General features: G+C 37.5%; 1 protein-coding gene across 2 annotated transcripts in view; it reads left to right on the top strand.

Annotated features, from left to right (window-relative positions):
* The window catches only part of tcerg1l (transcription elongation regulator 1 like), a 669,172-nt gene that overhangs the window by 620,982 nt on the left and 23,952 nt on the right, over positions 1-24,238 (top strand). For both annotated transcript variants that reach the window (XM_051922987.1, XM_051922986.1), the window contains exons 12-13: positions 21,596-21,685; positions 21,980-22,098. In XM_051922987.1, coding sequence (XP_051778947.1) covers positions 21,596-21,685; positions 21,980-22,098 — 209 coding nt within the window. The remainder of the gene's footprint in view (positions 1-21,595; positions 21,686-21,979; positions 22,099-24,238) is intronic.

Below are 24,238 nucleotides of genomic sequence, written 5' to 3'. Positions count from 1 at the left end.
TATTACATCATAACCATGAGCCACCATAATGACATGGCCACTTTTGTGCAGGTTCCCTATTGCATCTTTTCTTTTGTAAACAGAGACTCTGCTCATTTTGGAAATTATTGCTGTTTTGTTTGCAAAAAGAATTGGCTAAAGATCATGGCTTTAATGATCAAAGAATACAACATTTTCTTTTTCTAGGAACAACTTTACATCAGGGATTAGCAGCTCTGTTTTTGGCTTTGGTTTTGGGGCGCTTTTGGTTCTGAATTCTGTTTTCTTTGTACTGTGAAACTTCAGTTACTACAAGTTGATGCTCTGTAATTTACATTATGGTTTAGTCAGTGATCTAGATTGCTTATTTTTTACGTGCTTTGTAACACTTTCTAGGCAGTATATTGTAATGCATACTTCACAATCTATTGTAATACATAATTTATTAAAACTCAAATGCTGTCAAAAAAAAGCTCAAGCCCAAACAGTCATGACGTATTAGGTAAGTTTCATAATAATTCATGATGGAATATTAGTGTTAACTAAATTATGAACTCTATCCAGAATCCTTATCTTGAAATAATTACAATGTACATCAGTTTAACAATAATAATAAGTATGGTGCAAAGGTAAGAAGTTGTTGTTATAACAGGTATTTTATGCTATCTACTATACATTAAGCCTAGCACTGTATAAGTAAGCACAATGGTGGGGTTGGGCTGGATATTAGCAGTAATGGCCTTGCTCAGAGCGTACAGTGGTCAAAAGGAACAAGTTGCCCTGAGCTTCAGGCATTGATTAGCAGGTAGTGAGTGGCAAATTTTCAGTTAGGATGGCAAAACAACCCACGTGCTGTATTGACTTGCCATGCTGTATATGCTGCAAACACAAAGAATTTTGCAGCAGCTTTGCAAATGCTTCTAACATATTTTAATTTGAAGGATTTTTGTCACCTACTCCAAAATATATAAAAAAATGAACAGAAAATGATAAATCAATAAATAAAACACTTGAGGCATTATAATTTACAATAAAATATCCAACATAGCAGTGTATGACAAACACCTCATTGAGGTCACCACTGCAGTAAGCTACTGTATGTAATGAGGGTAATATATCTTCAAATATAGCTTTTTCCTGAAAAGAAATTTGACAGCTGTTGTCTTTAGAGCAAACTAAGGTCTTATGAGATGAACTAGAATATTGAGTGGGTATTATTTCTGTCATTCTAAACATATTGTGAATAACAAGTTCTGAATGCTGTGAATGGTACACAGGTGGGCAGGAAAACTGCAATCAGGTGGGCTCTATACAAAGCATTGAGAGGGCAAGTTAATACATAAGAACCAGAAGGAAATCCACATTGGAATGTATGTGATTTATTGTTACAGCTCAGGAAGGGCAACACTTCCTGCACTGGCACAATATGGTATGTCACATTTGTTGAGAGAATGCCCAAAAGTAGTTATTCTATGGGCACAAGAGTAAAACAAGTGAAAGAGCGACAGTATAGTTGACAGGTAGCAATTAAGAGGTTGAATAAAATATATGTTGTAGAGAACAGGCCAGCTGAAGGCCACCAGGGATGCAAGGCCTTTAAATTGTGAACTGGGGCTTAGAGGGCCATTAATGCCCAGCCTCCTGCCAAAGGAAACTAATAAGATAACAACCCCAGTATTTTTAGATGGCTTTCTGTTCCTTTAAATGGTCACTGGAGCAATCCAGGAAGAACTGCTATGCCGGAGCTTAAAGGACAAGTTGGGTATTTTTCAAGTCACAGTTATTCCTTCACAATCATGGTATATGTTAATCTTCCACATAAAATTGTTTTATATAAAAATGTATCAATTAAAAAACAAATACCTTGTCTGTTCTTGCAGCTTACAATGAGGCTGAAGGGTGCATGGATCGACAGGTGATAGAAAAAGTCCTTTAACTTACCAAACATGTTAACTGTAAAGCAGCAAAGGTTTCAATTTCAGAAAGCATGCCTTTCACATTGATTAGGCATCCTTGTGATAACAAAAAGAAAATAGAAATAATTATATTATTACAAATTTTTGGTCCTATTTTTCTTAAGATAAGAACACATTTCTTGTTGACTTGTCTGCTTACAGCCACGCTATATTATTATTAACATCTTACTTTTGCTTCTGCAATGCAATAGAGAGAAGCTTGCTTTATTCAAATTATAATTTTTTTCCAAACAGAACTTACATTTCACACATTACATTCTGTTTTGCTATTTTACATATCCTACAGAGCGAGAATCATGCCAAGAGGGAGTGTAGTGGAAAGAGTGCATAAGAATTTCTGTACAAGTAACAATAATTCTGAGATGAACTAATTACACTGAAATGTATTTTTTTATTAAAAGTATTATATTTCTGAAAGAGCCAACCCACCCTTTCTATGAAAATGATGGGTATGCAGTAGAACAGCTTGAAGCGCTGCAAAGTGTGACTTTTTTTAATTCAAGTTGAGTTGCTCTTGCTGATGATATGGTAATAAAAGAACCAAGGACAGAGCTTTTAAGGAATTAAACTCACCGACACTTACTCATACCATTCAATTTGTAAATACATGCGGAGAAAATGCAAAACCCATGCAGACCCTGCACTAATACTGTGCTTACATTAACACATTAGTACTAAACTTACTAAGCTTCAACCTGATTAAACTTGAATTGACATTGCTAAGATGACTATTGCCAGTGTGGATGTGTGTGTGTGTTTGCCCTGTAATGGACTTGAGTCCTGTCCAGATATCATTCCTGTATTGCACCTAAGGTTTGCAGCTGCTCCACAATTCTTCCAATAAACGGATAATAAAGATGGATGGATGAAAGAAATAACTTTGACTAGAAAAATGCTGAATTTATCTTTTAAAGAGCACTCTATGTTACTACCCTGTTGAGTGCATAAGATGAGATTGATGAATTTTGGATGAAAGCTTAACTAGCAGGAACAAGAGAGGTATTGGTATGGGTTTATTTTAGTACTGTGTTGCCAAAATATACAAGCCACCTCCACATGTATACAAAAACTTAACTGTTTATGTAGGCCCAGAGGAGCACAAAAGAGTTATTGTTGTCTTTTTCCTTTGATTACTCCCTGCAAGCCACATATATATAATAAATGTAGCACATTTTCAGAAAACTTGCATTCTTTTCCATTTGCAAATAATTGTGTGTTGTCTGAATTTAATTTCAAAGGAATTATTGGCAAGGAAGATAAAGAAAACATATCAAAAGCAACAATAGTAGGCTTTATTTTTTATTAACAAATTTTGGAAAAAACAAAGAATAATTCCTGTCTCACCATGTACCTGATGTATAATGAAGAACGGGAGATATCTGCTGCAGTAAAGACAGTTCACATTCTAATTATTTGTAACTTAAAGCTATAAAATGCCTCAGTTTCGGTCTTATCTAAAACGAACATGGATAACTTAATATTTATTGAAAAAGACACTCTTTTTACTTGTATGTAAGCAGCACTGCTGTTTGAGTAACTGTATAAGTTGCTCCTTTTACCATGTCAGCTGCTCTGTTACCAGTTGTCTTTATTTTATTTTTGAGAAAAGCCAAGCAAAATGACACCTTTTATTGGCTAACTAAAAAGATTACAATATGCAAGCTTTCCAGGCAACTCAGGCCCCTTCTTCAGGCAAGATGTAATCAATATTTTGTGTTTTTGATTAAGATAACTCACAACTTACTGTTTATCTATTCTCTGTCTTGTTTACACTGTGCTGTACTACCCTGTTAACCAAAAAATAAATAAATAAACCAACCCTGAATGTTATTGTGGGCATCTAACATACAAATAAAAATAAATTAAATATTAATTGATGGAAGCTCAAATATGTATTTTAAAATAATATTTTCAAAGTAGTATTTACTATCGTAAATTTTCAACATGAAATGTATTTTATAATGGGCAAAGATTTATGTTTCTACAGTTGAGATATCTCCCATAAAGAACTAATGGGACCTGTTTTATTTAGTTTTTTTCTGCTTTACTAAAATTTAATGCTGTATTTTGGCTGTATGATAAATAATAAACACTTCTGAAAATACTTAAGATTAGTTTTAAACATTGTAAATATTTACTAGTATAAATGTGTTGTTCTCATTCATTTGTAGTTACCTTTAACACATCCTGACTCATATGCAACAGTACTTCTAGGGTGTACAAATGTAGGTTAACTTGCCTCATCATTATGTTGTGTTCCCCGTTTACTTTGAATACCAATACAGGTTTACAAGGCAAAAGATGAAATTCAGAGTACCCAGCAAAAAATTGCCTGGAGTTACAGTATACAATATCACTTAATCTGTAAAATATATTTTTTGTATTTTCCAAGTAAACTGTTGGATTGTACTGTTCTGTACAGTATATTCAACAGTTTTGCATGTGATACCCATACCAATTTTTGTTTTGTTTGATCTTTGTAGATTTGATTAACCCGCATTAGGTGTTGCACAAGAAGCATCAGTTACAAGTTAAGAATCAACCGCAAGCGGCACAGAAGTCCATCACAGGTCACACTAAGGCACATTCTCTTATTACCACATACCAAGTTAGCCCATTACATACCACTTTGGACTATGTGAAAAAACTGGAGTAGCTAGAAAAATCACATGCACACACTAGGAGATGGTGCACCATGCACACAGACAGTGGACAGACAGGACAGTCACATCTTATCTATAAATATAAAGGAGAGTTGGGATCCAAGAGACTGTGTTTGTGTGTTTGTGGAGGGATGGAGAGTTAAGGTGGGTGTTGGAGTCACGTGATCATCTCCCCTCCCATTCACCTCATTTCATTCACTTCATTTCGCTCCAAGCTGAGCTCCACAGCTGACGCGGTCTTGCCGTTCTTAATTTGCTTTTCACATGGCCAACTATACGTTCCACGCTCAAGAGTAAACTCAGCGCACAGCTTGGTCATATTACAACCGGAGGGGCAAACTGACAACATGGTATACAAAGAGATCCTTAACAAATAATTATTGGTATATTTTCCCTCAGTTTATTATTTAAAATTTTAAAGCAGTACTTCGCCACTGCGAAGCGTGGGTATTTTGCTAGTACTGTATATAAAGCTGAGTGTGTGTTGTATTTGTCCAGTAAGCAAAGCCACACCCTTGAACCTGTCTCCACTAAATGTTGCACAGATTCCCTATTTGTACGAGTGCAGACCGTAGGCTTTGTCTCGTTATAAACTTTAGTTGGTGACTCTACCCCAGGCAGCGCCAGCTAGGTACCCCTGACCTGAGCAGCCCTGGGTGCTTCTGCTAGTAATACAAAACTGTGTTACAACTGTAAATATGTATAATAACTATACCAAAATATTTACACTGTAGATTTAAAGGTGTTTTTCTAATATTCATCCACATTTTCTTCAAGGCTAATGTAACTATGTGAAAGAACAGAAGTTGTCAGATGAAACGGTACAAAAATGAAAAAATGGTGTTCTGTGAGATGCTAAAGTAAAACATGCTACTACTGCTATCATATCACCGTATCAACAGCAATATTATGTTCTTTGAGATGTTGCTGTAAACGAAATACCAGGAGTGGTATAAAATAAATATAATATCATGAAATGGGCCTTGAATGATGATGGCCTGATAATGGAATGCAAGCTTTTACAGAAAAGGTGGTAAATACATGGATGAAGATGAGGTTCTGACACCTTAATGTTTTTCATGCTGAAAAAGTGAGAAATATGAGAAAACAGTATGGTAAAGGAATATCAGGTAAAGAGATAGCTATAATGTGTTTCATGTTATATTTCACTGGACTTTGTGTGTATGACTATTTTAATCCTAATTGCATGCAAGTCATACTCTTAAAGAGCAGCAGTACAAATGATAGAGTGCTGCTTTAAATGTGTATCATAGTAAACTGGTAAAAAAATTTACAACTGCAAGGCTAATAAGCTTTATTTTCTTTCTCAATTAATGTTATAATTATGTTTTAGTGTATCTGAATTATTTGAACCACTTTAAATAATCAAATCCTGTAAATTGCAGGTGATAATCCGTCACCATAAATTTGCTCTGAAAGCCTTCCACATAAAAAAAAAAAAACTGTAATCTGTTCCCAGTAAGGATGACACTGAATGTCACAGCTCCATTGTCCTGTGTCCAGCATTGTTTCAGACCAATGTAGGCTGCTACTTTTCTAGAATACAGTTTCCAATTTCTGTTGGCAGTATGTGAAGAAATTGCAGGCTGTCACTTCACACAACCATTCAGTCAGTCAGTCAGTTATTTTCCAACCCGCTATATCCTAATACAGGGTCACAGGGGTCTGCTGGGCACAAGGCTTTAACAAACCCCCTAGCAGGGTGCCAGCCCACCACAGGGCACACACACACACACACACACATCAAGCACACACTAGGGACAATTTAGAATCGCCAATGCACCTAACCTGCATGTCTTTGGACTGTGGGAGGAAACCAGAGCACCAGGAGGAGACCCACACAAACACGGGGAGAACATGAAAACTCCATGCAGGGAGGACCCGGGAAGCAAACCCAATTTTCCTTACTGCGTGGCAGCAGCGCTACCACTGCGCCATCGTGCCGCTCACAACCATTCATTGAGCATTTAATATTTTTGCATTTATAGTATAACATGTCTGTTTCATTTTTGAATATACCAAGTGTGTGGTTTAGACTGATATATAAATAGACTGATGTAATAGAAGTGATTTCCGATAATAATAATATACTGCAAATTGGAATCACAGAAGTATGCAGTGCAGAACAGGATAAAGTGGTTTTCTCCACTTTTTTTATTAAGAATACTCATTCAACATGCAAATCCTGATTACAAAATTTCAAATGCATACACAAATATAATTTTCTTTTACAACTATTCACTTGGTGCTTGGTGAAATTTGCAGGTGGGCAAACCAGCCCCTCAGACAGGCAGGAGCTTAGGACATGTATAGAAGGCTCAGAGAGACAGTAGTTGTTCTAGGTTTCTCTTTTTGTGTGTTTTTTTGTATTTGCCCCTTTGTTCAGCCACCTTTTATGTGATTACACAAATAAAAACTGTTTGCCACCTTGCTATAACACATTTCCTTGTATTATGAGGTTGTCTCCTCTAGATTAAGGTCTGCAGACATCTGGGAAAATTACATAAGTTCTATGGAAAACCTTTTAAATTAAATCAGAGTATAAACTCATGGAGTCAATTTGGTATTACTGCTCAAGGCAGTGGACTACAAGGTCACCAGTTTACTTCCTACCTCCCACTCACATTACAACTCAGAGCAAGTCGCTTAACCTGCCTGTGCTCCAATTGTAAAATATACATGAAAACAAATAATGAATCCTGATGTTGCAACATATATAATTAAATTAGGTGCAATATTACGACAAATTGGGAGAAATTATTCTCATTAATCTTTAAGGTTTATCCATCTACTAGCTGTATTACCCCAGGAACTGTATTATATAAAAAAGTACTTTTACGTATAGAATATTTTTTTAACAAAGGCTAGTGTTATTGGCAAGCAATATGGCGTAGTGCTTAAGGCTTTGGACCTAGACCTCATGCCTTCTTTCCACCTTGCTTGGATCTGAAAATAGTGCTTCCACTTCTACTTATAATGCAGGTCACATAGTGACCCTCTCTACCTGCCTTTTTGCCTCTAAATAAACAACACCAACACTCACAATCACGGTGACTGGCACTGTCCCTGGAGCTTTATAGTGTTTACTAAACATTGAGCTTCACATCTTTCTTGAGCTTTGCCAAACTTTATCTTTCCATTTCATACCTGACTATAGATGGCAAAAGTGCTTACATCTGGTTTTTCCTGTCCAGGACGCCAGCTCTTCTTCATTCTTCCATCCACCATATTGGTAAGTGCTGCTGTCAATCACTTTTTCTGCATCTTCGTTTTGCATAAAGCCCCTGTCAGGGCAGCGCAGAGCAAGTACGCTATCATAATATTAATAAATATTGACAAATAAAAAAATCAGCAATAAATTAAAAAACATGTGACGGCTAATTTTCTTTTTTTATATAATGTCTCCAAATTTCAATCAAATCTATCAACAAACAATTGAGATTTTGGGGTACAGTAATCCCTCCTCCATTGCGGGGGTTGCGTTCCAGAGCTACCCGTGAAATAAGAAAATCCGCGAAGTAGAAACCATATGTTTATATGGTTATTTTTATATTGTCATGCTTGGGTCACAGATTTGCGCAGAAACACAGGAGGTTGTAGAGAGACAGGAACATTATTCAAACACTGCAAACAAACATTTGTCTCTTTTTCAAAAGTTTAAACTGTGCTCCATGACAAGACAGAGATGACAGTTCCATCTCACAATTAAAAGAATGCAAACATATCTTCCTCTTCAAAGGAGTGTGCGTCAGGAGCACAGAATGTCACATAGATAGAGAAAAGCAAACAAATCAATAGGGCTGTTTGCTTTTAAGTATGCGAAGCACCGCGGCACAAAGCTGTTGAAGGCGGCAGCTCACACCCACTCCGTCAGGAGCAGACAAAGAGAGAGAGAGAGACAGAGTTTGTTTTTCAATCAAAAATCAATACGTGCCCTTCGAGCTTTTAAGTATGCGAAGCACTGTGCAGCATGTCGTTTCAGGAAGCAGCTGCACAAAAGATAGCAACGTGAAGATAATCTTTCAGCATTTTTAGACGAGCGTCCGTATCGTCTAATTGTGCGAACAGCCCCCCTGCTCACACCCCCTACGTCAGGATCACAGATAGTCAGCGCAAGAGAGAGAGAAAAGTAAGTTGGGTAGCTTCTCAGCCATCTGCCAATAGCGTCCCTTGTATGAAATCAACTGGGCAAACCAACTGAGGAAGCATGTACCAGAAATTAAAAGACCCATTGTCCGCAGAAATCCGCGAACCAGCAAAAAATCCGCGATATATATTTAAATATGCTTACATATAAAATCCGCAATGGAGTGAAGCCGCAAAAGGCGAAGCGCGATATAGCGAGGGATCACTGTATTTATTTTTTACTGTTGTGGAAGAGGGTTTACCCCTAACTATTCAAATGTCCTTTATTAGCAGATACCTTCTGGCCTAGAAGTATAATTCTGCCAAATTTCAGCTTTTTAACTAAACAAGAAATAGTTTTTGTTGATGAGTGAGTGAGTCAGTTAAGTTTGCAATATATATAGAAATTACTAGGGTGCACCATTGAGACCCAAATTACAGACACATCAATACCCAACACAACTCTAGATACAAATAAATGATTTTTGTATGACAAAATGCCTTCCACAAACAATTACGCAAAATCAACAATTCACAATTCCTCCTACCTTCTCCAAAAGATCTGCCTCACTTAAATTGAGTCAGAATTGGGAGGCAGTGGGCTTTCTTTTAACACTTTGAGGACTAATTTTTTTTTTTGGCCCAGAGCTGAATATTTTTTCCAAAAAGCTATTTTTTCTAAAAAGCACACAAAGCAATGGATTCACATATATCAACATTTTTTTTATTTATGACAAATGTCACTGTGTTTATGTTTCATGAGCTTCTACACTATGTGATTTCACATACCTATTACATGGCATAGTCCTGCAAGGTGTGGTAAAGTTCAAATTGGCACATTGCACTGCTTGTAGTATGTGTTGCACTGGTGCCGCTATTTGTTATTGCATACAACGCAACCTCTTGTTATCGTAAGTATGTGGCAAGAAAATGGCGCTCAGTCAGCCTGTCTAGACGTGTTCTTTGTGATGGCCTTCCTTGTTTCGCAGTGGGCCCTGTCACGTACTCAGACAGCAAGCCATCGACCACCTTATTGTGGAAATCTTGGGGAAATCATTGAGCTTTCAATGTATACTATGAAGCAGTTTGGCAGTGCAACCTCACGCATGTGATGATGCACAGTGTGGTACCATTTTGTGGGCTTGTGGCCTTAGACATATGACCCCAGCATCTTATCTAATCGATCGACTCCTGTCATTTTCAAATTATATTCCTTCATTGCAACTCCTTCTGGCTTTCTCCTTTCCCAGGTGTTATTTGTGTGCACCGTTGTCAGACAAGTAACTCATTTCACATCCTACCATGCCACTGCCACCAAGCTGTCTACCACATAAAACTGGATCATCACCACATTTGATTTTCAGTTTGTCTGGCATCATTTGTGAAGGCATATGTTTCCTGTTTACCCAAACTGTACCACATGCTCCAATTCCCTTGTTTTGTAACAAAATGAATAATTCTGAAGATGAGGAGAAGTGATCCATGTATACTATATGACCCATGTGTTTTACCTATCAAGTAAATCCAGAAAACATCACTTGTCAAGGGATGGTCCTGTCGAGGAAAGGATTATTTACCCGAATATGTCATCATTTTTAGACAGTAACTTGTGTTTTCTTATGCCAACACAAAATCCTTCATTCCATACTTTGTCAGTTTGTCCAGCATATACTGAGAGAAAAACAGGCGCTCCTTGTACTTGATCATTAACTTATCCACAGATAGATCAAGGCCAGGCTGATAATCTTGTTTGTACGTTGGCAAAGTAAGGTCCAACAGAGGTTGAATTTTATACAGCGGGTTATACCCTTTTCACCCTTCATGATTTGTTTCTTATTGTCACAGAAGTGAATGAAAGTTTGCAGTATCACATACCTGTCACGTGGCATAACTTGAGAATTCTCATACTTTGAGAATTCTCTGCACTTAAACTGTTTTGGCAAAAATGTTTGTATTTGTCTCAGATAACTTTGGATATAAAATCACTTCTAATGCCCTAAGAGCAGTATTTGTAGTGAGCAGTGTGGCATAGTGGTTAATGCTTTTGATGTCCCACTACTGATACTGTATGATCATGAGCCAGTCAGTTCACCTGTCTGTGCTGCAATTAGGAAACCCATGGAAAAATAACCAGTTGAGTCCCAAATGTTGTAAGTCACCTTAGATGAAGATGTAAGCTAAAAAAAGAAGTACAGTGATCCCTCGCTATATCGCACTTCACCTTTCGCAGCTTCACTTTATCGCGGATTTTATATGTAAGCATATTTAAATATATATCGCGGATTTTTTGCTGGTTCGCGGATTTCTGAGGACGATGGGTCTTTTAATTTCTGGTACATGCTTCCTCAGTTGGTTTTCCCAGTTGATTTCATACAAGGGACGCTATTGGCAGATGGCTGAGAAGCTACCCAACTTACTTTTCTCTTTCTCTCTCTTGCGCTGACTTTCTCTGATCCTGACGTAGGGGGTGTGAGCAGGGGGGCTGTTCGCACACCTAGACGATACGGACGCTCGTCTAAAAATGCTGAAAGATTATCTTCACATTGCTACCTTCTGTGCAGCTGCTTCCTGAAGCGACATGCTGCACGGTGCTTCGCATACTTAAAAGCTTGAAGGGCACGTATTGATTTTTGACTGTTTGTTTTTCTCTCTCTCTCTCTCTCTCTCTCTCTCTCTCTCTCTCTCCCTCTCTCTCTCCCTGCTCCTGACGGAGGGGGTGTGAGCTGCCGCCTTCAACAGCTTTGTACCGGCGGTGCTTCGCATACTTAAAAGCCAAACAGCCCTATTGATTTGTTTGCTTTCCTCTGTCTTTCTGACAGTCTGTGCTCCTGACGCGCACTCCTTTGAAGAGGAAGATATGTTTGCATTCTTTTAATTGTGAGACAGAACTGTCATCTCTGTCTTGTCATGGAGCACAGTTTAAACTTTTGAAAAAGAGACAAATGTTTGTTTGCAGTGTTTGAATAACGTTCCTGTCTCTCTACAACCTCCTGTGTTTCTGCGAAAATCTGTGACCCAAACATGACAATATAAAAATAACCATATAAACATATGGTTTCTACTTCGCGGATTTTCTTATTTCGCGGGTGGCTCTGGAACGCAACCCCCGCGATGGAGGAGGGATTACTGTAATAATACTAATGACTTAAAACTATACCATGAAAAAATCATCTTTGATATCCTATAACACCCTTATAGCATGAACATTTATTTTGCTTAACTGGAATAACCTCTTCTATAACTCAGTGAGAAAGCAATGCTCTATATTATCTCAAATGAAAAAAAAATCAAATTTTTCTTCAAGAGGATCTACCATATATACTCGCGTTTAAGTTCTCCCACGGATAAGTTGGGGCTTGATTTTACCGTATAATGGCATTTTATAATGTCGGTCAAATAAGTCGAATGCAGAAAACTCACTCTAGTGGTCCAGGAGATTACGATATACTAACGCCCACCTGAGAGAGTAACCATGGAGCACACTGCCTTTTTTTCTATGTATTGTGCCTACGTGACCACACAGTAATACCCGAACTATTCCAAAGTGACTTTTGTACTGTTTTGTGTTTTTTGTATCTCACACCATCATACACCTTTATCATAAGAGCATCCCTTATCTACGATGGAGCGTTCGATCAGAAGAAAATATGAAGCTGGATTTAAATTAAAAGTCGTTGAAGTGGCGAAAGAAATTGGTAGCTGCTGCAACAAAATTCGATGTGTCTGAGAAACTGGTGCGGAAGCAAGAAGATGTAAAAAAAAAATTAATTGTCCATCCATCCATCTATCCATTGTCCACCGCTTATCCGACGTTGGGTCACTGTGGCAATAGCCTAAGCAAGGAAGCCCAGACCTCCCTCTCCCTGGCCACCTCCTCCAGCTCCTCTGGGGGGACCCCGAGGCGTTCCCAGGCTAGCCGGGAGATATAATCCCTCCAGCGTTTCCTGGGTCTGCACCGTGGCCTTCTCCCAGTGGGACATGCCTGGAAAACCCCCCTAGGGAGGCATCCGGGGGCATCCTGACTAGATGCCCGAACCACCTCAACTGACTCCTCTTAATGCGGAGGAGCAGCGACTCTACTCCAAGTCTCTCCCGGATAACTGAACTCCTCACCCTATCTCTAAGGGAAAGTCCAGCCACCCTGCAGAGAAAACTCATTTCGGCTGCTTGTATCCACGATCTTGCTCTTTCGGTCACTACCCGGAGCTCGTGGCTATAGGTGAGGGTAGGAACGTAGATTGACTGGTAAATCGACAGCCTCGCTTTTTGGCTCAGCTCTCTCTTCACCACGACAGACCTTACTGCGGATGCCGCACCGATCCATCTGTCAATCTCCTGCTCCATTCTTCCCTCACTCGTGAGCAAGACCCCGAGATAATTGAACTCCTCCACTTGAGGCAGTAATGTGTTCCCAACCCGGAGACAGCATTAAACCCTTTTCCAGCAGAGAACCATGGCCTCAGATTTAGAGGTGCTGACTCTCATCCCCACCGCTTCACACTCGGCTGCAAACTGCTCCAGTGAGAGCTGGAGGTCACTGTCCGTTGAAGCCTACAGAACCACATCATCTGCAAATAGCAGAGACGAGATTCTGAGGTCACCGAACCAGACCCCATCCGCTCCTTGGCTGCGCCTAGAAATTCTGTTCCATAAAACTTATGAACAGAATCGGTGACAAAGGACAGCCCTGGCAGAGTCCAACCTCAACAAGAAATGAGTTGGACTTATTACCGACAATGCGGACCAAGCTCCTGCTCCTCCTGTACAGGAACTGAATGGCTCATAACAACGAGCCTTGTACCCCGTACTCTTGAAGCACACCCCGCAGGATGCTTCGAGGGACACGGTCGAATGCCTTCTCCAAATCCACAAAACACATGTGGACTGGTTGGGCAAACTCTCATGCCCCCTCCAGGATCCTGGCCAGGGTGTAGAGCTGAAGACGGAATCCACAATGTTCCTCTTGAATCCGAGATTCAACTATCGACTGAACTCTCTTCTCCAGCACCCCTGCATAGACCTTACCGGGGAGGCTGAGGAGTGTGATCCCCCTATATTTGGAGCACATCTTCTGGTCACCCTTCTTAAAAAGTGGGACCACCACCCTGGTTTGCCAATCCAGAGGCACTGCCCTTGATGTCCATGCGATGCTGCAGAGACGTGTCAACCAGGACAGCCCCACAACATCCAGAGACTTGAGGAACCCAGGGTGGACCTCGTCCACCCCAGGGGCCCTGCCACCTCAGAGCTTTTTAACTACCTTGGTGACCTCGGCCCCTGATATGGACAGGCCCCCCCGGAGTCCTCCAGCTCTGCTTCCTCTAAGGAAGACATGCTGGTGGGATTGAGAAGATCCACGAAGTATTCCTTCTATCGGTCAATAACGTCTACAGCTGAAGTCAGCAGGGCCCCATCTCCACTGTACACTCTACACTGTGTTGGTAGAGCACCGCTTTCCCCTCCTGAGGTGCTTGACGGTTTGCCAGAATCTTCTCTGTGCTGTCCGAAAGTCGTTTTCCATGGCTTCCCCAAACTCCTCCCATGCCCGAGTTTTTGCCTCCGCAACAGCCGATGCCACCACACGCTTGGCCCACTGGTAACCTCAGCTGCCTCTGGAGTCCCACTGGTCAACCAGACCCGATAGGACTCTTTCTTCAACTTGACAGCCTCTCGAACCCTAGGTGTCCACCACCGGCTTCGTGGATTGCCGCTTAATTAATTAATCAATTAATTAATTAATTAATTAATTAATTAAAATTAAGTTTCTTATTTTTGAATCGGCATATAAGTCGAGTTCTGATTTTATGATCATTGTTTCGGGTTTCAAGACCCGACTTATACTCGAATATATACAGTATTTAAAATCATTTTAGAACTTGGCAAAATTCATTAATATCTCTCTAAAGTAAACATGCCAGGTCAGTGCATAACATATTTATTCGATAGGCTGTTTTATCCTGTGGACAGAACTATTTTACATTGGGCTCTCCGTTTACATTGCTGTCTTTGTTGGATGGGGGCAAAATACTGAATTAATTGCTTGTTTGTTTAGTTAGTTTTTAATTGTTTTCAATGCATGTGTTAATCACATTTTTCTAATTGAGTTGTGTTCTGTTATAATCTCTTTCCAGATATAGTCAATTTAAAAAAGAAACAACATATGTAAAAACCCAAATCATTTACAGTATGTTTAGTTTCAAGAACTGTACAATAGTTACTAAATGCATATGAAACGAGAGGTTACCAGAATTGGTTCCTTACATCAGTGTGTCTCGGCAAGCTAACTGCATTATACATAAAAGCACACAGACTGCTTGACTCTGCTATTAGCTTGTAGCCCAGATGTTGAGTAGGCATTATTGCCAAGGCAGTGCCTGGAGTCAGAGGGATGCTCCAAGACGTGTCTTAAACCTGGCACAGTTATACAGAAAACCACCCTTCTAAAATAGAGACTGGCTAATGAACCATTTTCTCCTGCCAGCCCCCTCTCACATAGCTAAAAGGGTTTTGAGTGCCCTCAACTGTCAGTTAATCATAGATAAATCAAATCTTCACTTGAATTTGGTACAAATTAGCTTGTGGTACTTGGCACAAGAATGTTTCTGTTTTTAACATTTAAAAAGCAGAGTGTCTACCCTCCTCAGATGAAACTGCAAAACTGTACAGCTGCAACTAAGAAAAGCAAATGGCATATTCAAGTTTTCTAACAGGTGATCTCAAATTGTTTCACATTTCCAAAGCAATGATGTCGACTTGTCAAATGCTTTTCAGTTAATGGAATGGCTGTAGTGCGTGTAGTCTAATTATGTCTCAAGAGTGGGTTCTATATAGTTCAGCCAATATATCATTTTAATAGAAATTGCTATAGTTATGTTTGAAAGGATTAATCGAGTTCTACAAGAATTTAGATTAAACTTGACATTATTAAATTTATGATCCTCTAGATAAATATTTAGCTTTAAACAAGCAGTTCCATCAATAAATATAGCACATTTTATTTTGCCACCGAAGCAGGTAGAATGACAGTCTTTCTTGTAGCTGTTTATAAGAACCATTTAAAACTCTTTTTTATGTTCATTATTTTCTAAGCACCTTTGATAATATCCAATTATAGTTAGCTCCATACACATGGAATCAAATCCATCAAATAATCAGCTTAGAATGTTTAGCCATATTTGTATCCACTGTGAGGAAAGGATGCTTAAATCATGAAGAAATAAAGTGTAAGAGGAAGTATGTGCAGTAACATAACATAAAATTCTCAAACCCACGAAATACAACTTATGATAACAGGAGGTTGTAGCCAATCCCAATAGCATTGAGTGCAGGGTAGGGACTGGCCCTAGACAGCTTGCTAGTCCTCTGTAGGGCCCACTCAATGTGAAGATGCCACAGAAACAATGACTGGATACAGAATTCAAACCCAGGTAGCAGGGTCCTTGATTAGCTGCCTTAACCCCTACACCACTGTGCTGTCCCGCCATATTATATACAGTATAGCCTCACAGTGACTTAAGTAGGTTCAAGCAATATGAAATATCACGAAAAAAGTGCATAAATAGAAATAAAATATTCAACAAACACTACAGTTATTGCAGTTCATTTTGTTATGGTAAATACTGTATTTGGGGTGAAACCATACAGTATAGAAAATTTCAGTAAACTAAAAAACAGCCATGCAAATATATTGAGATAGTCTATCTACTTTCTGTGAAATACTTTACAAGCCTGACCTTTAAATTTCACACTACTGCTAGGTCCACCAATTATACAGTTTAAAGCTCCAACTAAAGTAATGTGTGTTTTTGAGATGAAAACACTAAACCAGAGAAAACAGATCCAGGCAAGGAATGTGGATTTTACACACACCAGTGTATGAGCGAGGATTTCAAGGTGCTGGTACTGGGACTCTGAGGCAGCCACACTAACTACTCTGTCTGTGTGCTTCCCTTCTACTTGCGTATTTATTCGTAATATGGTACTTTTCTGTTCTTAAACTTGATTCTGCGGTCCTGTTAACGCTGTATAATGCTTTTTGATGGTAATATCTGCTAAGGTCATTATATTAAATAAACATTCATTGATCATCACTAGCGCTGAGATAAAAATTATCTCTATCACTTTTTTGACAATTGATCTTTTATTTTTATACTTAAGCTTAATATATTGGTTATTTGGGGATGTTTTTGTAGATCTTCATTTGCCAGTGTAGATGATTTTTCATTGTATACAAGTTAACAGTTAAGCCCTCACTATGTTCTTTCAGATTATTTTTTTATTTACATTGTAATTTTAAGTTACATTACTGACATCAAATGGGACTCAAGTTTTTAATAGTAATATACTGTTACTAGTCATTTAGCCCGTTACAATAACGGGCGCTAGAACAGTAGTGCATAAACATTAGTAGGAACAGTCTACATTAAATGGCAAGGGACCTTGACCTCATTCTTTTTGTTGGTCGTATTTTTCTTTCTTTCAGCCTTTCTTTTGTTGATGTTTACTTGCTGAGCTGACCGTTCTTCGTGGGCTGCCGCCGTGTATTGTGTGTCTTTAATTTTCTGTGACAGTAATACTGTCTTGTACGGCTCTATTCAATAAGGGCGCGCACAAAAAGGCGAGCTTCAAAAGGGCAACCTCAATTGAGCGTGGCGAATAAAGGCGTTCATAGATAATTTAGTTCAAATGGCTCTGGAATATGTGAAGAGCAACAAAGGTGCAGATCTTTATTTACGCGTGCCTTTATTCGCTGCGCCAAATTGAGGTCGCCCTTTTGAGGCTCGCCTTTTTGCGCGCGCCCTTATTGAAGGATGCCATCTTGTACGTCCGCTGGCTTGTACGTCCGTAATATACCTTTAATTTTCTTTAGCGGTAATACAGGCGTGCGCGTCAGTAATATGTCTTTAATCTCCTCTGACAGTAATACTGGCTTGTATGTGGCTGTAATATGCGTCACTGTATTGTGTACCTTTAGTTTCCTCTCGCAGTAATACTGGTTTGTATTTCCGTGAAACTCCTATAAGTTTCTCTGACAGTAATATCACGCATCGCACCGTGCCCCGCGCATGTGCACTTCACCAGAAGACACCCACACACGGACACCTGGACGCACATAGGGATTTTATATATATAGATTATACACTACATGCAACAGATACATGACATATTGTTTATAATATTAGACTTTAAAGTAGATGACTGCCAAATTATTTCCTTCTTCAAATAATTCTGAGACCCTGTCACTCAAAATTGTAAAAGAAATGCTTTGGCTAAAGGTATTTGCCAAGATTAGAGTAATGAAATAAAATTTAACTCGTAGATCAAAGCAATGTGTTGGACAAATGGCTAGTCCACTTCTAGTCACTATGAGGTTTAATCAAAAATGATTCCTAGGGTGAGTCCTGCTATACTCTGTTAAGTAGACCTGAAGAGAACGTCCCAAATCCCATCTATAGCCCATGCATGTTTACTTTTACCAGCCTGGTCACTGTCAAGATTGACTGCTGTTATAGTTAAATGCTTCACCCCTTGTTTTACATCTATAACCCCGGGTAACTAGCTATACTACCGGTACAGACAGGAAAGAAAGTTGACACCTTTTTTTTTTATTATAGCCAATATTTCCAAAATACAATTAAATGACTGTAATAATATAATACCAATACAACCTGCTCATTTTGCATTTGCACCATTCCATGGCCTCTGGATGGATGGATTGACAGAAGACTCAGTCTGGCCTCTGTATGGATAGTATAGCAGAGACACAACATGGCCTCTGTATGGACTGAGTGGTGTCTGTAAGGGTGTGACCTCAGGATTTATTAAATTGCAGACATTTCAAGCTTTTCTGTATGGCACAGTTTAGGCCAATCCTTCTACTACTTCTACTTCTAGAAACACCTATTGGATTAGTGAGGTGTTGTAGTGCAGAACACATCCTTGTTTCATTCCTTGTGTCCTTTGAACAGTCCAGTTCTGTTTTAGGCATAATTCACCCTACCCCCCCCCCCCCCATAAGCCCCCCAACCCCCCCAAAATTTAACTACGGTTAGCACAAAACTGCTTACCTTTCATCTTCTGCAGAAGTCAGTTTATCTGTGAGTCTTAAGTATGCAAGAACTGTTTTTTTCCAGTTTCCTTACTGCCAGGTTAAATATTTTTTTAATTACAATAAAAAGTATGGCTTATTCAATAAAGACATATAAATAATTATTACAATATATGCTAAATATTACCATTTTTATTGTCCAGTATACAATTACCTTAGCAACATACAAAATAAATTAGATTTGTGTAGGAGAAAGTTGTCAATTTTGTGGCCCTACAAATGGGTTTTATTTCGTCTAAGGAGTCTGAGAATTTTCTATTTACTATAAAATGAACACAAAGGAAACAAAAGAACAGTTTTTCCCCCAGAAGATGATCATGTTTAATGTCCAGTTTTGATGTGATGAAAATTAAAATAATCAATAGTCCATCAGAAGGTTTTGTAAGTTTAACTCTGGAAACTTCCTGGGTCGGGTAGTTTAAATAGGGAGATAGAAGCAGAAAGAGCAGAGCAGCTGGTGTCCTGGGCAGAAGTGACATCATCGGTCCTCTGGATAGTTCTTCTGCATTCTAAAGCAAATGGGTTAATGTCAGTGTTACTCTCAAATTCTTTCCCTTAATGTCAGTCAACCTCATATCCATGAGACATGCCCTTCAAGCTCTCATATCTGACAAAACCAAAGCAGAGACTAGAGCAAAATGATTTGGCAATAGGCATGCTTACACTAGAGTATCAGCCCCCACGCATATATGGTCTGCAAACTTCTAAAACCACTTTTTATTTGTTCATGAAAGAAATTTTTTTTTACTGGAGCATACACATAGAATGCTAAGCCTTTAAAGAAGCTGTATTTATGTCAAATTTACTTTTTATTTTCATATAAAATATTTGCTTTCTGTCTGATATGATTCCCATATTGTGCAGTTTCCCTCCTTTAACTGGTATCAGAATCAGAATCATTGTATTTCCGATTAGCCTGCTACAAATGAGTGCCCAAAGTCAAAAGCCTGACTAAACACTAAAACTTAAAAATTGTAATAATTTTGGAATACAAGTTTCACATAACTTAATCAGACTCAAGAATTAAATCAGAAGATTAAATAAAAAGACAAAACTCAAAGTCAGAGTTCAGGCAACTGGTCATGAGTCAGGGAAGTCAAAAATGAAACAAAGGTCAAAGGACAAAACGCAAAATATGAGACGATCAAGTACCTTTCTAAGAACTCTTTGTCTTACAAAATAATCAGTTTTATAGTTTTTTTTTTTTAAAGAGATATATATCTAAAAACTTGATCAGTAACATTAATGTGCTACTATTTTAAATAGTGATCATGATCACATGATCAGCAGCAGAATTAACAATGCTAAAGTCAATCAAAAGGAAAACAAGTAAACAAATTGGTATTGCAAAGATATCAAAAATTGGATTAATTTTGGACTACACAAAAAAATAAAATATATTCAGAATTAATTTATATGTTCAAAAAAAGCAACAATCATGATAAAAATGTGTCCTTTACCTCGATTGTCTGGTGTTTTCTTTTTCCACTTCATAGAAGAGTAAAAAATAAGTAATCATTTTGGGGTCTTGTAGAGTCCACCTTCTCCTTTGAGAGTGTGTATGTGATCCAGAATGTTTCAAATAATACAATACAATGAGTGGGCAAAAGTCAGCCAAGCCAGGTTAGGGATGTTTTTCAGTGCTTACTTGATGTATTACAAGAAATGTCCAACAGTCACTGCAAAGCCATTTATTATTGGTCTTGAAGAACAGAAATGTAAAACAAGCCACCAGCCAATACAATTAATACACTTTCATTGGAAGTCACAAGTCGATATATATATTAATGCATTTCAAATAGTAAACATTAGAAATATGAATTTTATCTTATTAAATAATTCATTAGAAAAAGAGCATGGAATATAAGGTATGTTGAATGAAGGTATAGATTAAGCTTATTAACTTTCTACTTTTTGTATAAAGAATGTATGGCCTTGGTGTTACCATAATAATTATGTGGCAAAATGGGAGAAATTCTCCTTTTAATTGCATAATTTTAAAATAATATACTATATAATGCTTTATTTTTGGTGTCTACACATTATGCTTGTTCATTAAACGCCGGATACTTATCTGTATAGATTTCCCAATGCCTGTTCAATAATTATAAGAGTGAAATCATTTATTTTGACTTGATTGTAACAACTAATTACACTTTAGCTAATATAATGTCACAGATGTCAATAGTTATCTTCCTGTAAAATGAAAAAAGTACATTGTTTATATTGCCATTGAACAGCTTTCCCATTTCACTCCTGCAGTTGAAATTGTATTTATTGTGTCACAACTATCAATATGGCATTAAATGAGGAGTAACAAAAGGCTTGTGTTCAAAAAATGACACACATCAAGGTTTATGCAAATAATAAAGCTTTGCATGAACATGTTAAAAAGTACATGTTTCAAACTTTGCACAGTTGGTAATAACACCAGCACAAGAAACGTAGAAGTAATTTGCTGTACTTCCTGAGGGAATAACAGTAGGATTCTGCTTTTAAAGGTTCTAACTTGACATTTCTAAAAATAATAGCAGGTGAAGTTTATTAATGTGAACTCAATACAAATAGGTTATCAAATGTTAGTTTTAATTATAAATTCATAACACTGCCAATGTTGAATTTATGAAAATGTGATTAGCTGCAAAAAAATACAATTCTGATCAAGCTGACATTTTCTGTGAAATGTAACATGGGAATGATACATATTCTTCTGTTTATTACAGGTTTCAGCATTCTCCACTTGGGAAAAAGAGTTACATAAGATAGTTTTTGATCCTCGATACCTTCTTCTAAGCTCAGAGGAAAGGAAGCAGGTATGGAAAAAGGAAGTTAATTTAGATTGAAATATATGGTATATTTATAATTTTATGATGATTTTAATATCCCCTTTATTTGTATAATTGTTCAAATACTGAAAGTGCAGCATATGTGTATGCTATATGAGTAAATTTATGCTTCTAGAGCAAGTAAATTCCTCCTTGATGATCGATAAAGTATAATCTGTCTATCTGTTTGTCTATCTATCTTATTGCATATGTTCTCTTTTGATTGTTTATGAATGAGGCCTTGCAATGTCCGATATATATTTCATATTACTTCTTTTAAAGGTTTTTGAGCAGTTTGTAAAGACAAGAATAAAAGAAGAGTACAAGGAAAAAAAAAGTAAACTACAACATGCCAAAGAGGAGTTTCGGAAACTTCTCGAAGAATCAAAGATAACCCCCAGGTGAGATATTTTAAACATGTAGGCATAGTCCTCCTTTTTACTTCCTTTCATTTGTTTAATTCTGACAGATTTGTTTAAGCAGTCTGAGAAGCTGTTAAATTTGAAATTCACCTATAATTAATGCATTCTTGTAAGTCAGTTAGACTCCACAAGTTACACTCGGAAGACATCAGAGAAACATATGCTCTAAATATACGACTATAAACATAATTCCAATGTAGAATCTTATGTTTTATGCATCAAGGTTTCCTCTTGTTTTGTGATATTTACGATTGATAAGTATATTTCACTTAGTATAGTGACACATTGTTATTTTTTATACAATTTCCGATCTGTCAAGTGGAATGACTTGCACATTGACATATCACAGCAGCACTTCCAATCAACACTCTTAAAATGATTTCCTCTTCACAAATTTTCTCTCTCTGTCAATGAGCCAAAATCTATTATCAGCAGCATGTATAGTATAATGAGCTGATAAACAGTTTTGATTTCCTTAATTTGTCATCTGTTTTCAATATACAGAGAATATTGCAGATAGATGCAACCCTTTACGTGCTAGTGTGATCAAAAGTAACACCTTGGACACTTTCAAATCATGCTTCTATACTATTTGCTGAATGGAAATTCACAAAGTACTGTGAAGGTGTGAAGGATTGTAAAACTATTGCCAGAAAATGTTTACAGTGTTCTTATGCATTCAGGTACACAGAGTTGAAAACATATCATAATTAGAAGAATTTTGATGAAAACAAGTCATTCAGTCATGGTGTCTCATAAGAATTGACTCTCATTAGCAGTGATGTCAAAGTGAATCTGTCTTCAGGCAGTGAAATTGAAAGTAATTCTGAAGAATCTGAAAGTGACTCTTGTCTCATGTACAGTGTGCTGTTCACATTATTGTTATTCAGTCAGTCAGTCAGTCATCATCATTATTATTATTTGTATCATTATTATACTTTCTACACTTCTGACTTTGTACTTTTGGTGTTTTGCACATTTTACAGTAGAAAGATGAGATTTAATAAAAATGTAATTTTTACACCAAAAATGCAACAGGATACAGGACAGGTTTAGAATTGTGTGTAATATCAACAGTGTAACTTTCTAGCCCAAACTTAAATTGCCACAGTAAAATAACTAATGCATTAAAATTTGCTTATCATAATGCTAAGTGTATTAAGAATAAAGTAAATACATAAGAAATATATGTAGCTGCACATAACTTTGGCTAAATAATTGAGATAGGCTGGAGTATGACATAGATGGGTACACATTATTTAGGAAAGACAGACAAAAACAAAAAGGGGAGGTTGTCAGCACGTATGTTAAAAAGAATTTAAATGCAAGGCTTCTTCAATTTGATGGTGAGCCACAACTTAGTAAGGAGGTTTGGATTTGATTAAACTGCTTTAAATTAGTAGTGTGAATATAGACCCACTAATGCAGACAACGTTTTTAATAACCTAAAAAGGGCAAGTGTGGAAGGGATTATTGTAGTCATAGGGGACTTAATTACCCAAATATTAACTGAGATAACCTTAGAAACAACAGAGAACAAGAAAAGGAGTTTTTAGATGTTATCAATGACTTTTTTTACGTTAAAGTAACAACAAGCGGGGAGGCCTATCTAGATTTAGTATTCTGTAATAATCAGGATAGCAGTGAAGGAGTAAAGGTGATTAAACCACTAGGGTCAAGTGATAATAATATGATAGATTTAACAGTTTTTTTGACACAGTTACATTTAATTTTAATAACACAAACTTTGAGGAGATGCGAGAAAGCTTTACTAAGGTAAATTGAAATAAGCTTTTAAGTGTGGAAACAGTCAAGGAGATGTGGTGCAGGTTTAAAAGTGCTTTACATATAATGAAGAAGAAATTCATTTCAAAATTTGTAAGTAACAAATAAATTAAAGAAAAGGTGGACACATAGGGCACTAAAAAAGGAAGTTACATGGGAAAAAACAACTGTATAAGGCATATAAGACTAGTACTTCCAGCACTAACTGAAGGGCATATGAGAGCATATGAGCAACAGTCATAAAGGATATCAGGGTGGTTAAAACACAGCTGGAGAGAAATCCTGCAGAAAATGTGAAGGATGACCAAAAAGATTATTTTACTGTTTTAGCAGT

The sequence above is a fragment of the Erpetoichthys calabaricus genome, chromosome 2 (genome assembly GCF_900747795.2).
Source record: "Erpetoichthys calabaricus chromosome 2, fErpCal1.3, whole genome shotgun sequence".
NCBI classification, from domain to species: Eukaryota; Metazoa; Chordata; class Cladistia; order Polypteriformes; family Polypteridae; genus Erpetoichthys; species Erpetoichthys calabaricus.
Note: the sequence above shows the minus strand (reverse complement) of the source record. Positions and strands in the feature narration are given on the sequence as shown.